Source organism: Tetrapisispora phaffii, chromosome 4 (assembly GCF_000236905.1).
Source record: "Tetrapisispora phaffii CBS 4417 chromosome 4, complete genome".
Taxonomy (NCBI): Eukaryota; Fungi; Ascomycota; class Saccharomycetes; order Saccharomycetales; family Saccharomycetaceae; genus Tetrapisispora; species Tetrapisispora phaffii.
Genome location: NC_016523.1, coordinates 870,925 through 884,541, shown reverse-complemented (window position 1 = coordinate 884,541; position 13,617 = coordinate 870,925). Strand labels below are relative to the sequence as shown.

The 13,617-nt window shown below is 35.4% G+C and overlaps 6 protein-coding genes across 6 annotated transcripts; all 6 read right to left on the bottom strand.

The window, feature by feature from the left end:
* Nucleotides 1-96: 96 nt before the first annotated feature.
* On the bottom strand, nucleotides 97-1,395 carry YLH47 (Ylh47p; the record flags this gene model as incomplete). The annotated part of the gene is made up of 1 exon (XM_003685431.1): nucleotides 97-1,395. One exon carries the CDS (start codon nucleotides 1,393-1,395, stop codon nucleotides 97-99), a length of 1,299 nt encoding a protein of 432 aa, XP_003685479.1.
* Nucleotides 1,396-1,876: 481 nt separating this feature from the next.
* On the bottom strand, nucleotides 1,877-6,283 carry SPT6 (chromatin-remodeling histone chaperone SPT6; the record flags this gene model as incomplete). The annotated part of the gene is made up of 1 exon (XM_003685430.1): nucleotides 1,877-6,283. The coding sequence occupies one exon, from the start codon at nucleotides 6,281-6,283 to the stop codon at nucleotides 1,877-1,879; it is 4,407 nt and encodes a 1,468-aa protein (XP_003685478.1).
* Nucleotides 6,284-6,964: 681 nt separating this feature from the next.
* CTR1 (high-affinity Cu transporter CTR1) lies at nucleotides 6,965-8,113 on the bottom strand (the record flags this gene model as incomplete). Its single annotated transcript, XM_003685429.1, has 1 exon — nucleotides 6,965-8,113. One exon carries the CDS (start codon nucleotides 8,111-8,113, stop codon nucleotides 6,965-6,967), a length of 1,149 nt encoding a protein of 382 aa, XP_003685477.1.
* Nucleotides 8,114-9,162: 1,049 nt separating this feature from the next.
* DAM1 (Dam1p) lies at nucleotides 9,163-10,278 on the bottom strand (the record flags this gene model as incomplete). Its single annotated transcript, XM_003685428.1, has 1 exon — nucleotides 9,163-10,278. One exon carries the CDS (start codon nucleotides 10,276-10,278, stop codon nucleotides 9,163-9,165), a length of 1,116 nt encoding a protein of 371 aa, XP_003685476.1.
* A 352-nt stretch (nucleotides 10,279-10,630) lies between these two features.
* Nucleotides 10,631-11,782, bottom strand: SHY1 (cytochrome oxidase assembly protein SHY1; the record flags this gene model as incomplete). The annotated part of the gene is made up of 1 exon (XM_003685427.1): nucleotides 10,631-11,782. The coding sequence occupies one exon, from the start codon at nucleotides 11,780-11,782 to the stop codon at nucleotides 10,631-10,633; it is 1,152 nt and encodes a 383-aa protein (XP_003685475.1).
* A 357-nt stretch (nucleotides 11,783-12,139) lies between these two features.
* On the bottom strand, nucleotides 12,140-13,348 carry TPHA0D04070 (uncharacterized protein; the record flags this gene model as incomplete). Its single annotated transcript, XM_003685426.1, has 1 exon — nucleotides 12,140-13,348. One exon carries the CDS (start codon nucleotides 13,346-13,348, stop codon nucleotides 12,140-12,142), a length of 1,209 nt encoding a protein of 402 aa, XP_003685474.1.
* Between the last annotated feature and the right edge of the window lie 269 nt (nucleotides 13,349-13,617).

The window sequence follows — 13,617 nt, the reverse complement described above, 5'->3', positions numbered from 1 at the left end:
GTTATGGGTTTTCTTAATGTTCTATCTTGATAAACTTCAGATTCATTTAACTAGGTAAACATTGACCAAATATCAGAAAAATGATTGCCATTGAACTCAATTTGGTTTCCTGGTATTTTTAATCTTCATTTCTGTAGATTTGTCAAGTTCATCTAAACTTAAATCATCGTTAACTGAAATTTCGGAATTTTTGTCTTGCTGAGCTTCCTCTTTCATTAATTCATTTTGTTCTTGTAATTGAACAAGTTTTTGTTTAGATGACAACTTATCCTCTTTTATAACATTGACTTTAATCTCATGATACAATTCATCAGGGATGCTACTTAAAACATCACAAAGGGCCTCATATAATGGCTTTGCAGATTTAGCATCCCCATAATTAAAAGCACAAGCCATTGTTAAAAGACTAGAGGGTATTTTATCACGAACTCTCATTTGCAACCAGACGCTCATATTATCTTTCAGGATTGAGGTAGGAACACCGACAATATTCATACCTCTTGATGCACATGCATTTCTTAATTCAGCTTCAGACAATTGACCTAAACCTTCATAATATATAGTCAAATCATCTTTTTTCAATTCCGACATCTTTGTTCTGATCCTATAACGTAACATATTATCAGTGCCAAAAGGTTGCAAATTGATATACTTTGCTAATGCAACCAAGTATGGTCTAGTGACATTATCCAAAATGGTGTCATCTGTGAATAATCTAGCTACTTGAAGCAATTGCTCCCTACTTTCTGGCTCCCCAGTTTCACGTACATGTTTGTAAAAACGTTTAAACATGGTTTTTTGTCCATCTGTAATATTTATTGGGTGAAGGAATGAAGGTTGCTCTTTAATCATCTGAGAGACGTCAATTCTTGTCTTTCTTAAAGTATCTAATTTCGATTGTTTATCCTTTTTTGATTCATAGGTTGATGGTAACAGATTTGGGAATAGTTTCAGAGCAACTGGTAAAAGAAGTTCTGCAAATGGAATTAAAATAAATGCTGCAAATGGGACTAACCTAATAACATCTGAAGTAGTTCTTTTAAACTGCAGTTGCTCTCTACGAGTCAGACGATATCCCGCTGTCATTTTAGTCAATAACCTAGATGATATTTTCATTTCTAAACCTAGCAGTTTTGTGCCATGCCAATAATGACTGGCCTCTTGTTTTATTCTTACCCACAGTGATGGGTTTACCACCTTTTCAGTAACTAATATGTCCTTTTTTTTATCCAGTTTCTCTAATTCGACCCAATGGGAATTAGAGAAACTACGTGAACAAATTGCAACTCTAGAAGATAACTTTTCAACAAAAGTTGCTTGCGTAGTTTTAAAGTACAACAATTGTGTTGAATTGGATAATGATTGTTTTCCTAGAAGGCGACCGTGATTTAACATTGTAAATAAAATATTGTAATAAATTCCATATAAAACGTTTTTCCTCCTCTTTCTTTCAAATAAACAGAACCAAAGTGTAATTAACAGTATTCAAATTAATATGTTAAGTTAATCTACGTATTATTGCTGTTGATTTAAATAATGGACTGCAATTGATAGTTGTTTCCCTCAAATGTAATTCTCTTCCCCTTTTAATACTGCTATATATTATAGATTTTGAGATACTCGGAGTTTTTAACGTATGCAATGTTGTAAGCTGATAATGAAATATAGAAATTGATATCAAGATCTATTGTGACGTGTAACTCATTGTAATAACATATGGTCAACATAACTTATAATAATAGAAAAAATATATACTTCATTATATTTATTTTTACAAATCTTTTTATAAATTAACTATTTTTAATATACAAATAAATAAAAATTATGACTAGACTGGAACGACGTAAAGTCTCAACAAACTTAATTTAAATTATATTTAATAACCGGAACCGTTGCTTCTGGAGCTGTTGGACTTCAATAAGGTCTTGAACCCATTACATAATTGAATGACGTTAGGATAGTTGTAGTTAACTAAAAAGTAGCCTGTATGAGTCAATCTAACATTCCATGTGTATAATTTACTTTGTGAATTGATCTTAAACATTAAATAGAACCAACCTGGTTTTTCGTAGTTCAAACTAAAGTAATAAACTGATCTGTTAGGGTTAACTTTAGAATAGTCTTCAATAAATTTGATTACATCCTTCTTATTACCAGTTTTGAATTTTTCGTTAGATGTTATTTCATTTAGTAATCTTATCTTATTCTGTAGATATTCAACAATAATTTGATCTAAATCATAGTATCTTTGACCTTCAACCACCAATATTCTACCCAAAGCTAATGGATTTTCCTTTTCTAATTCTTGAATATCAATATGTTGGAATAAATCTTTATCAAGCTTCCATGTAATAGCCAAATGATCATCACCACGACTAGATTGTCTGATAACGAAATCACCACGATCTTTACTTCTTAAGTATTCTTCTGCTTGATGTCCATTGAATGGAAAGTAATATGGATGATTAATAACACGATGAGTTCTCTTAGCACGAGCTTCTTCCATAGTTATTTTCTTTTCATATTCAGCATCCTCTAATTCTTGTTTTAAGTCCCAGATGGTTGGATCTTTACTGTAATTAAATGGAACATATTTATGTTTAACATCTTGTTCTAACAAAGAAATTTCAGCCGTTATATTTTCATAATCGATGAAAACAACCTTAGCTGGATATGTTTTACCTAACTCATAAAGTTCATTAGCTGGTCTTCTATACTGAGCTCCAGAATGTTGTTGAGCAGTAGCGACACATTCTACTTGAGAATTGGTGATACAAATAATATCATTATGTCTGAAAAATTCAACTCTAACTGGAATAATAGAACCCTTGAAAAATGTTTTTTCTGTTTCACCAGTCAAGGTTTGGAAAATTTCATCACCTTGTAATGGATGGAAATCATTTCTCAATTCTTCAAAACCGTTTAATAACTCTAAAACAATAGTATTTAGATTGTTTAGCTTTCTTTGACCAGTTTTATTTTCTAATTCTTTTGCATAAGCTTCTAAATTCAATGATTCTAGCTTCATTTTCTTGTCAGGATCTTCTCTTAATATTTCAATAAATTCACTCATTGTACCTTGATCTTCCTTCTCAGCAATTGCATCTGGTTCGTATTCAAGAGCATCGGCTGCAACCTTTGTAGCCAGATGATAGTCTTCAGGATGGATTCTAGTACTATCCAATTGATCATGTTCCAAATCTTCATATCTTTGTCTTTTTTCATTCCATGATATATACAAAAAGCCTGCAGCATTCATGAAAATTGTTTTATGTAAAATATTATGAGTAATCAGCTGTTGACGAGCTAGAAGTGGTTCATTTAATCTCTGCAATGAATCTAAGAAGTCAATGGCTTTACGTTGACCAAAACCAGATATATATCTTAAGGCATTAGCATAATAGTTATTATCAGTAGTTTTGTTAATTTCAACACCAACTAAATTAACTATATCAACAAAAGCAGTTTCGATTGCTTTGACAAACAGTCCTCTTGGTAACAAAGACTGATTAGGATGAATAGATAGCGATGTTAATTCTTCCATTGACAAGTTTGCATATTCTAATAAAGGAGAATGCATATAACGAGCTAATGCAACACAATATTTAACTAAAGGTGGCTTATTAGCAAATTCTTGTGCAGCTCTTTCAGAAGACTGATAACGAACTGCAACTTCATCTTCAACGTAGATAATAGGAATTTCTTTATCATTGTTATCCAACAATTTCTTTTGTCTGATTACATCTTGTAATTTCTTAAAAAATTTTTGTGTTTTCGAATTTGGACCATTAATACCAATGGCATTAATTTGGCAGTTATTTATGATATCCGCAAAAGTATTTTCAAATTTTTGAGGATTAGATCTATCAAATGGATTATCAGTGATTTTAAAATCTCTAACAAATTCACCTTTTCGGTTAATATATGTGGCAATGATAGCATCTGAACCGAATCTACCTTCACCACATGTAATAGTCAAAATTCTTGGTATCTTTGCATTTTCCATATTAGGTACAAATGGAGCTTGATCAAGCTTACTCATGAATTTATGACGGACAGATCTTGCAACTAACTTCTTACAACTCTTTGACAAGTCATCCTTGATTTCTGCTGATATATCTGCAAAAATAGTGTCTAATGCTTGATTAAATGCAGTTTTACGGAAATTATTCCATTCAATACCTAGCTCAGAAGTATTATTAGTATCTAATGCAATTTGAAATAGATGATCAGCATATTGTACATGAGAAGACATATGTAATTTGACAGTTAATAAATTCAAAGATTCAGCCTCTAGCATACGTAAAAATAGATCTGGATCTTTTCTAAAATGCACTGGAGTTCTATTTATAGCATATTTAATATCCTCATATATGGAGCCCCTTTGAATTTCTCTTCTACCTTTAAAAGTCAAAACAACATCTACTAAATAATATTTGTAAAAATCGTTTCTAACCTTCTCTCTTATCTTAGGGTTTCTTGAAATTTCCATAGAGGTGTACTTTTGAACTGTGTCGACTGATAATTTACTGTTGGTTACAAAGACTTGTAGATCAGAACTATGCTCAGTAATAATATTGTCAATGACTTCCATTGGTTTTAAGGTCTCATGATCTTTTGGAATATTAATTTGATGTTGGGAACTGATATTTTCACCAATTTGTTCTGCTGTAATACCAATATCTTTTGTAATTGCATAAAGTGGACTTGCTTTAAATTTCTCATAGTTAGAATTCTTTAAATGTTTCTTACCAGACTTTTGAGTATTCTTTGTTAATAGGTCATTAATCTCTTTTGCATATTTGTACTCCAGATAATTATAAATGTCTTGTAAAGAATTTAGTTCTGCAGTCGATGCAGTGCTTTGATTTGAAAAATATTCATCGACAACGGAGTCCTGTATTTGCAGTTCTTCATAAAATTTCTTGACATAGTCTCTTTTGTGAATAATACTATTGAATTCGATATTAAGGTCCACAATTTCCCATAAATCATCTTCTGTTAATACGAAACCGTTTCTATCAGTAGAAGATATATTATTACGACGATAAGCAAAGATGAATGGGACTTCTAAATTATCTTCAGAGATAAATCTAATAGCGTTACCGATAGCATCCTTAAATTCAGTTAGATCGTAAGTAGCAGGGAAATTTTTCTCGATGGCGATTTTATCACTAATCCAGTTCTTTTCCAATTCTTTATCTTCTGCTGATAGATTGCCGTATTCTACTAGACCAGCTCTTAATTCTTGGAATCTTTCAGGGATATCAGTGTGTCTAATTTTCATATCCTCTTCAGTAAGTAAATTTTTCTTAAGATCTTGTAAGTCGTAAATATCTTGAAGAGAAACTTTTTTCTTGGATGGACCTATTCCGCTTTCACCGTCTTCGTTACCTTCAATGACAGCTTCAGTGTCTAAATTACCTTCTAATTCTTCATTTTCAATCTCCAAAGCCCAGTCATAATCGTGACCATCACCGAAAATATCATACATTTCGTCAATTTTATCAGAAGATAAACCTGTGACATGTACTGGTTGTTTCATTCTTTGTTCTCTTAACAACTTTCTTTCTTCTATTCTTTGTTTTCTGGTTTCTTCATCTTCATCAGAAAACTCATCTTCTTCTATGAAATCATCCAATTCATCCAACATGCCTGCTTTGTTAGTCATGTCACTAGTATTTTGACGATGATTACTTTCTCTTGCACCGTATTCGTCGTCATATTCATCTTCTTCATGGTGTCTGGCCGTAGAGTCATTAAACTCTTCTTCTTCTTCATCATCAGAGAAGAAATCTTCTAATTTATTACTTTCCGCAGTGACACTGGAAACTTTTGCTTCTTCTTGTTCAGAAGTCTCTTCATTGCCTCCAGCTCTTTTTAATCTTTTCAAACCTCCAGAAGTGGCAGATTCGGTTGTTCTTTTAACACCAGCATTTTCCATCAACAGATCCAAATCATCTTCAGATAATCTATCCTCTTCCTCCTCTCTTTCTCTTCTCCTACGTCCCTTTCTCCTTTTCTTACCAGAAGCAGCTCCCAATTCATCGTCATCCCCATCGTCTTCCTCACCTTCGTCCACAATAAACCCTTCTTTGATCTTTCTGGCTTCATCTTCATCCTCATCCAAATCGGCATCATCTTCAGAAGAATCAAAGACATCGTCACCTTCTTCTTCATCACTTGGGGCATTATCTTCATCATCTCTAGCAATCAACTCTTCATTGTCCTTAGTTACTGCTGTGTTTTCGTGTCCTCTCAAAGAGAGATCTTCATTAGACATTATATTATGGGATATCTCAGAACAAAAAAAATAAAGTTCAACTAAAATAGTCCTCTATATCTTCTTTTTTACTTTTTGCCTTGCTCTCTTACTCACTTTATACTTTCCACAATGTCAATTACTCTACTCAAAATAAATAGAAAATCAACCTTAAACTTTATAGCAGATATTATGAATCCTCATAAGATAAACAAATCCAACAAATCCAATAACATTATATTATAACTAGTTATCTTCATCATTATTATTATTCTTATTATTTTTTTTTCACTTTCACTTTGTCGATTTCGGAACCATATCGTTGTTCAACGAGGAAAACATCGGTTCGTGGAACGTGATGATCATGTGGACAGCATTTGCAGGTGAACTGGCGCCGTCATGGTTCCAAGTGTCAGTAATTCATGGGATATATATATATATATATATATATTAACGATAAAGTTGGTGACCTTGGATAATGACTGCACTATCTAAGGAATGGCGGATATGTTTAAATAAGCGAATAAATGTAGCATATGTTCAATCATAAGTTATTTGTTATATGTATGTATGTATAGTGAGTGGATTCATGAGTGTTGGAAATCATAATTGTTAATTTGCTTTGGAAATGAGAAGGTGTAATGAATGTATAAGAAAATAGGGATTATTCTAAGTGTTGTTTATGTACAAGTTATTGTTCAGCTATTTTAGAACTTTTTCAGGAGGCAATAACGTAGAGTTCATCATATCAGACTGGTCTTGTTGTGGAATGACGTTTCCCATTAGTTCATTGCTGATACTATCTCGAGCATCTCCGCATTCACATCTGTCTTCATTAGTCTCATCTTTTAGTGAGCCCTGTTCGACGGTACAACAGCATCCGTCTTGTTTTCCTTCAAAATTTAAATCTTTATCATTATCTAAACTGAATTGGCTCGACATGTTCGAAGAATTACTACCAAAAGGTTGGATTGGAGCATTTGCCTTACACGCTTTAGTTCCAGGGGCTGTGTTTTTATGCCTTCCACATTCACAATTTGTTGAGCCTGGACATTTGTTGATCCTGTCTATCTCTTTCTTAATTTCCCATCTCTTCAACAAACATAGTTTACATCTGTTAAAGAAGATCTCTGCTAGAGTCAACCCCAAGACGACTCCGAACAAGTAAGTTAATACGAAAGTCATACAAATTAACATTAGCATATAGATGAGCAAGGTGGAACAGAAAGTCAAAACAAGTCTAAGGATGTCGTGACCATATTCGAATACATTTGGCATGAAAATCTCTGCTAAGATGTTAGGCAACCGTGGAATATCTGGGGTGTACAGGGTAGAATCCGATAAGTATCCATCCTGTGCTGCGGACTGTTGCGGATACCTCAATGCATTGACATCGTTCTTTTTGTCGTTCTTATTCCAAGTTTTGAACCAATGCACTTCCAAACACCATGAAGTGAACAGAAGAAACTTATAAAAGAAACAGGCAACCATGATCAGGACAAAGATACCAAACGCCTTTGCATTCGTGTCTGCATACAGGTTTTTGAACAAAACAGGGTACTTATTGTAATTGATTGTCAAGTACGAGTTCATTTCCATATCCATATCCATACCCATATCCATTCCAGACATAGCCATTCCAGAGGTGGAACTGGAAGTTGCAGCAGAAGCAGTCGCAGTAGATCCCATGGCACCCATCGAGGAGCTCATGCCAGACATGGTCATAGCCATCATACTACTCATTGAAGCGTTGATTTCGTCCATAGCAGAGCTCATAGCCATTGCCATCGATGAGGACATCGACGAAGATATTGAGGAGGACATCGCCTCAGAAGCCATTGTCATATCCATGTTTACCAGTAGTACCCAATGTGGCTTTGCTATTTTAAGGTTCCGATGGTGGAGTGTGGGTTGCGGGTATCGTTCAATACAAGTGCGATCGCAGTGGGAAGAGCGCCAGTTGAACACAATGGCTAAATAGCTGCTCCTTTATATGAGTTTGGCAGTTGTAGACGGTTGACGGATTGGAGATAACAAACGACAAATTGAGCACTTTAGAGCGATTTTAAAAACAGGTTGGTTCTTGTGATGCATCGGTTCATTGCGTGTTGCCAAACCATGTTAGTGCCCTGACTTCGGTAATTACGCAATGAACGGTGGCAGAGACAATCCGCGGCACAAGGCCATTGGGACGGACTCTAAGATGCACGCGTGGAAGGGCAATAATTGCTCGTCCTGCGGCAGTTGTCTAGGGGTGTAGAGATGACACACAATCCCAGTAGCCCGCAAAAACGACGCCCGTGCGCAGATTGTCTGTATAAATTGTTCACAAAAGTACGTCTACGAAGCAATGTGCGTAGAGAGGCGCTTGAGATAATGCGCAGTTGCGTAGTGCAGTGGTGGCCCCGGTCCCTGCGGAAAACACGTGGGAACCTTGACAACACAGAGATATGCGTGCAAAATAAGGCACATAAATCGCGCGTTGCTACAGTGAAAATATAAAACCACTACATATGCGCGCAGATACGGCTACTGAGATCTCATAGCGCAAAAATTGGAAAGATAATCTGCGCAGTCGCTAATTTGCGCAGACCCGTGACCCAAAATACAGATCTGAGCAAATTGACGTACAAAACGAGCAAAAACGCCTGCCGTTCGATTCCTGCGCGGGGAACGGTGAGGAACACTGTGAGGACGTTGCCACGGAGTGTCACAAACACACACGTCGCAATAGCGCATGTCTGCGATGCACTGCTCAACCACTCTTCCGGTGACGCCAAGCTTTTAATACTTTTCAATGCTTTCAATGCTTTCAGTGCTTTCAATACTGTTACAATAAATGTATTAGACAATTATATAAGATGCAAAGAGTACTATATACGTATGTTCCGGCATTCTGCTCACCTGAATGGGGGTCTTGCATCCGTGTGGGATCTGTTGACCCCCCTCGTGGCTATGTGAGCCTCTGAATCTTTGGGTTGGTTATCAGCAGGGTATGTTCGGGAGGTGGCTCTATTGCTAGGTTTTCTTACCTGGCCCCGGGTGTTGTTGCCCGTTATACGGGTGGCGGATGTACCAATATCATTAATGCCAGTCCTCGCGTCCGTGACGTTCCTTTGAGTTGCAATGCTGTTTCTGATCGTATGCAAGATCGATTTTCTTCTCAATTTGCTATTTCTTTGCTTGTTTTTGTGGCTATTGCTTGATACATTACTTGGACCGAGGCTGTTCACGGTATGCGGCTGGCTAGCATGTCCTGCCACATTATTGATCGGGTTCAGAACAAACGAGGCTTCACTATTCACTTCGTCGTCTTCGTCATAATTGTGAAGCTCATTGATGTATGCATCGTCCGACAACCTGTCGTCTTCGTACCCCATTTCTTGCAATCTATTATTATGCTTCTTGACTTGTTCCACAGTAAGAGAAGGTTGTACAAATCTGTTGTTTGCAATCGAAGCGTCTCCAGAAGCAGCGTTATTATGTGTGTTTTGTAATGCAGCAATCCTTCTTTGTAATTCGTGTCTCTCCAAAGTGATTGAATCTAAAATATTCACTTTATCCAACTCTACCTTGATATCGCTTGGTATACTTGGGTATGCTACACACCATGAGTTGAACATCATACCGTATAACAATGCGCTTAAAGATTCATTAAAATCGATTAAATTCTCTTGAATGATATTCAAGTCGGAGAAATTCTTGTCCAAAGTATTCATCGAGTCATTCAGCGAGCGAATGCTAGGTAGCAAGAATTCCTTAATAAAATCAAGTTCACTGCTAGTACCACCAGTGGCAATATTTCTACTCATATTCGTAGTAGTACCCCCATTAATCGATTCATTACCAATTCTACCAGTAGTATTGAAAAAGTTGTCCCCCGGAATATAAAGACCATTGCTCTCACTAAGACCTTTCCCCAGCGACGTTCTCCTAGAACTAGGATTACTACTATTCGATAACTTATATTCAGTTGGTGCTCTAGCACTCACCGATTTCGATTTATTCTGATTCATAACTGCGTGCTGGTTGTTTACCGATAGTTCACCATGAAATAAAACACACACACATGCATCTCCTTCATCCGCAAACGCAACTTATATATACCTCACCTAACGACTCAATACAGAATACCATTTTGATCATGGCTTCTGTTGTTTGTTTACGTTATGGGCTCTGTTGTCTCTTGCGCATTAAATTGTAAAATCAGGATCTCAGCTCATAAGAATTCTTTTGCACGTGACTGGACGTCTAACAAGCCAGATCATGGGTAGTTGGAAGCAGGTTCTATACTTATTTTAGTATTATATTAATATTTACATGTTTGTGTTTATAATGTATTTAGTGGAGGGGCAGGGGTATGATCAATCACATATACTTCTTTGCATGGTTTAGTTTTTCCTTCTTCAAGGCTGCTTGGGAAGCTGTATTGCCCTTTCTCATTTTTACTAATGCTACAATTAGAAATATAGAACTTAGGAATGTTAAACCATACCATGTAACTATATACTGTAGGTGGTTATTCTTGAAGTCGATCTTTGGTAATTTCCCTATTGGGACGCCTGCTCTTCTGAATTGTTCCTCACTAAATTCGATGACTTCTGCATTGGTATAGCCAGATTTGGAATTCGCATTAGCATTGCCACTGGTAATTGGTACTGGAGAATCATTCTTGTTATTTTGCCAAAACTCCCATGACCATGATAAGTTTCCATTATTGGAAGCGTTTTTGTTATTGAAAACCACATGGTCGGTCATGTCGTATATGAATTGTAAATGAACCGGGACACTGTTCGTTACTTTTGCCATGTCAAAGATGTCGGCTACTTCCCAAACTCTTGAATTCTTATCTGCTTTCTCCCATTGCATTGATGAAGGATGTTTTGGCACTCTTACAAGGCAAACAATTTCAGTCGTCCCTTGGGGCAATGATAGATGGCGTAATGACCTTTCACTAGGAGCTACTTTTTCTTCACTAATCCATCCTCTTTCAATAATCATCTTTTCACCAGTATCCTCTCTTATGAAGGGAGTATACAACACATACCCTTTGAATCCATTCTTGACCCTTGGTCCAACAAACATTTCTTCTTGATGGACATAATGACCTTTCAATGATACTCGACGATATTCCCAATTTTCACAATCCTCATATTTAAAATGCGCTGGTAAGGGGATTACTTTATAAGATAATCTATCTTCACAAGATGCAATTAGTTTATTCTTCCATGCTAACCTTCTCAATTGCCACGTCCCCAGATAAAAAGATATAATAGGCATTGCAAACATTAAACCAAGTACAATTTTCTTCCCAATACCTGATGATTTAGCTTCATCTTCATCGGGCCTCTTCTTACTCTTTAATGGTTTCCAATCAACAATCGAAGTTATAACTGTTCTATTAAACTGTTTAACTCCATTCGAATTATTTCTATTGATCAATGGCAATCTAGAAACAGTTCCCTTAAAAAGCAAGGGTTGAATCCGTGTTTTAAATATGGGAAGTCTACAACTAATCATACCTTCAATTGCAAACACTTTAATTTCAATGATAAATAAAAAAACAGACAATAACAATAACCTTGTAGTAATTGCAGTATGCTTCTCCCTACTGTTCGGTTATGTTAAGGCTACCTCAACATATTATTCTATTTTATGTATGAATCTAATATTTAAATGTTAAAGGTTTATCTCTTCGAAGTCTCGAAACCGTTAAGTTTATAAAATTCAAATGCTGCGCTTAATGGCTTGCAACCTTAATGATAAAGATCAAATGATTAGAGGGATTGGGTAATTACATGTATTTAGAGGAGTATGTATATCTGTAATTGCTATCTTTATATATATTTAAAATTGTTTATCTTTAAGTTTGAGTTATTAGAACCAGCAAAATTTTGTGTTGTTAGCCCATTCAACTTCTTCTGGTCCATAACCTGGTGGACTTTTGAAAGCACTTATTGAACCATTTTCTTTGAATAAATGACCTTCTGGTTCTAATCTTGATAAAGTGGAATATAGTTCTGGATACTGTTCTTTAATTGGAATTTCTTCGTTCCAAAACTCAAGTTTGGACAGTTTTTGATCTTTACATTCTTGAATGGCTAATGACATGATTTGTTTCATTCTAGATCCGTCGTTACTGAGAGATTCTTCACCATAGAAGAGCGTGACTATTATCAAAGTATCGTCATTCCAATTATGATGCCAAATGACATGCGTATTATCGTCGTTAAATCTGAATCCAAATTTAGAGACACCAGATTCACCTTTCTTGGTTTTGTTCTTGATGAATTCATCTCTATGTTGAAACCATTTATATATATCAATATCTGCTGCAACTGTAAATACAAAAGAGTTAGGATGCTCCACATGCAGTTTTAACAGTGTACGAGCATATTTTGAAACATGTAACTTAACTAAATCTTCATAATCACTAAAACCTAAAAATTTCCCAACAGGCTGTTGGATTCCATTACAATATTCCTCACCTATCTGGTCAAGCTTTGTTAGTTCATGAATGGGGATATGACGAGAAGTATATCCAACACGTTTATAATATTCACCAACTTCACTATATAGAGTAATCACCATATTTTTAATGGCAACTGGTGCATCATGTCTATTTCTAATTTCATCGTAAAATTTGTTTAAAGAAGCAATCATCTGTTCAGCATATTTCTTACCACGGTGATTCTCTTGAGTCCAAACACCACCAATACATAATATTAAAGCTGGTTCTATACTATTACCACGCTTAGGGTTGATACAGTATCCTAATCGATTCAAGGTTTCACAACTAGATACAATTTGGTCAGTCTTAGCATTTCCAATTGGTAATGATGTATCCTTTAGAATGAAATGCTTAATTCCCAGCCATTCTGCAAAAGTAGGGTGTTCTTGAATAAATATATCATTTTCATTCTTTGTTGATATTTCAGAGGTCCCTAACATATATTCTCTATCAGCGTATTCTTCTAATGTTAACAATCCTGCCCATTTGACACCATTGCTTAAATGTGTGAAATGAATAATATCCCAGTCAGAAGTCAATTCGAATGATAAATTATTATTATTGATAGCTGACATTTTGTGTTCGTGGTAATTGAGACCCTTATTTTATCAATTCTTCTCGTTATATATTGAACTGGACTATAAACAGATTTAAACACTAATCTTTGTCTTATATCGAGAGTCAATTGCAAAATTATATATTTGAGACTCTTAACCACTGCTCATGACTTTTTAATTCTTTCTTTGCGACTTTTTCTTTTCGCAGCTAAAAATTGATTATAGACTGCTTCTGAGGTTACTCAACATTAAACACTTTCTTTAAAAATATCCAAAAGAAAAATAAT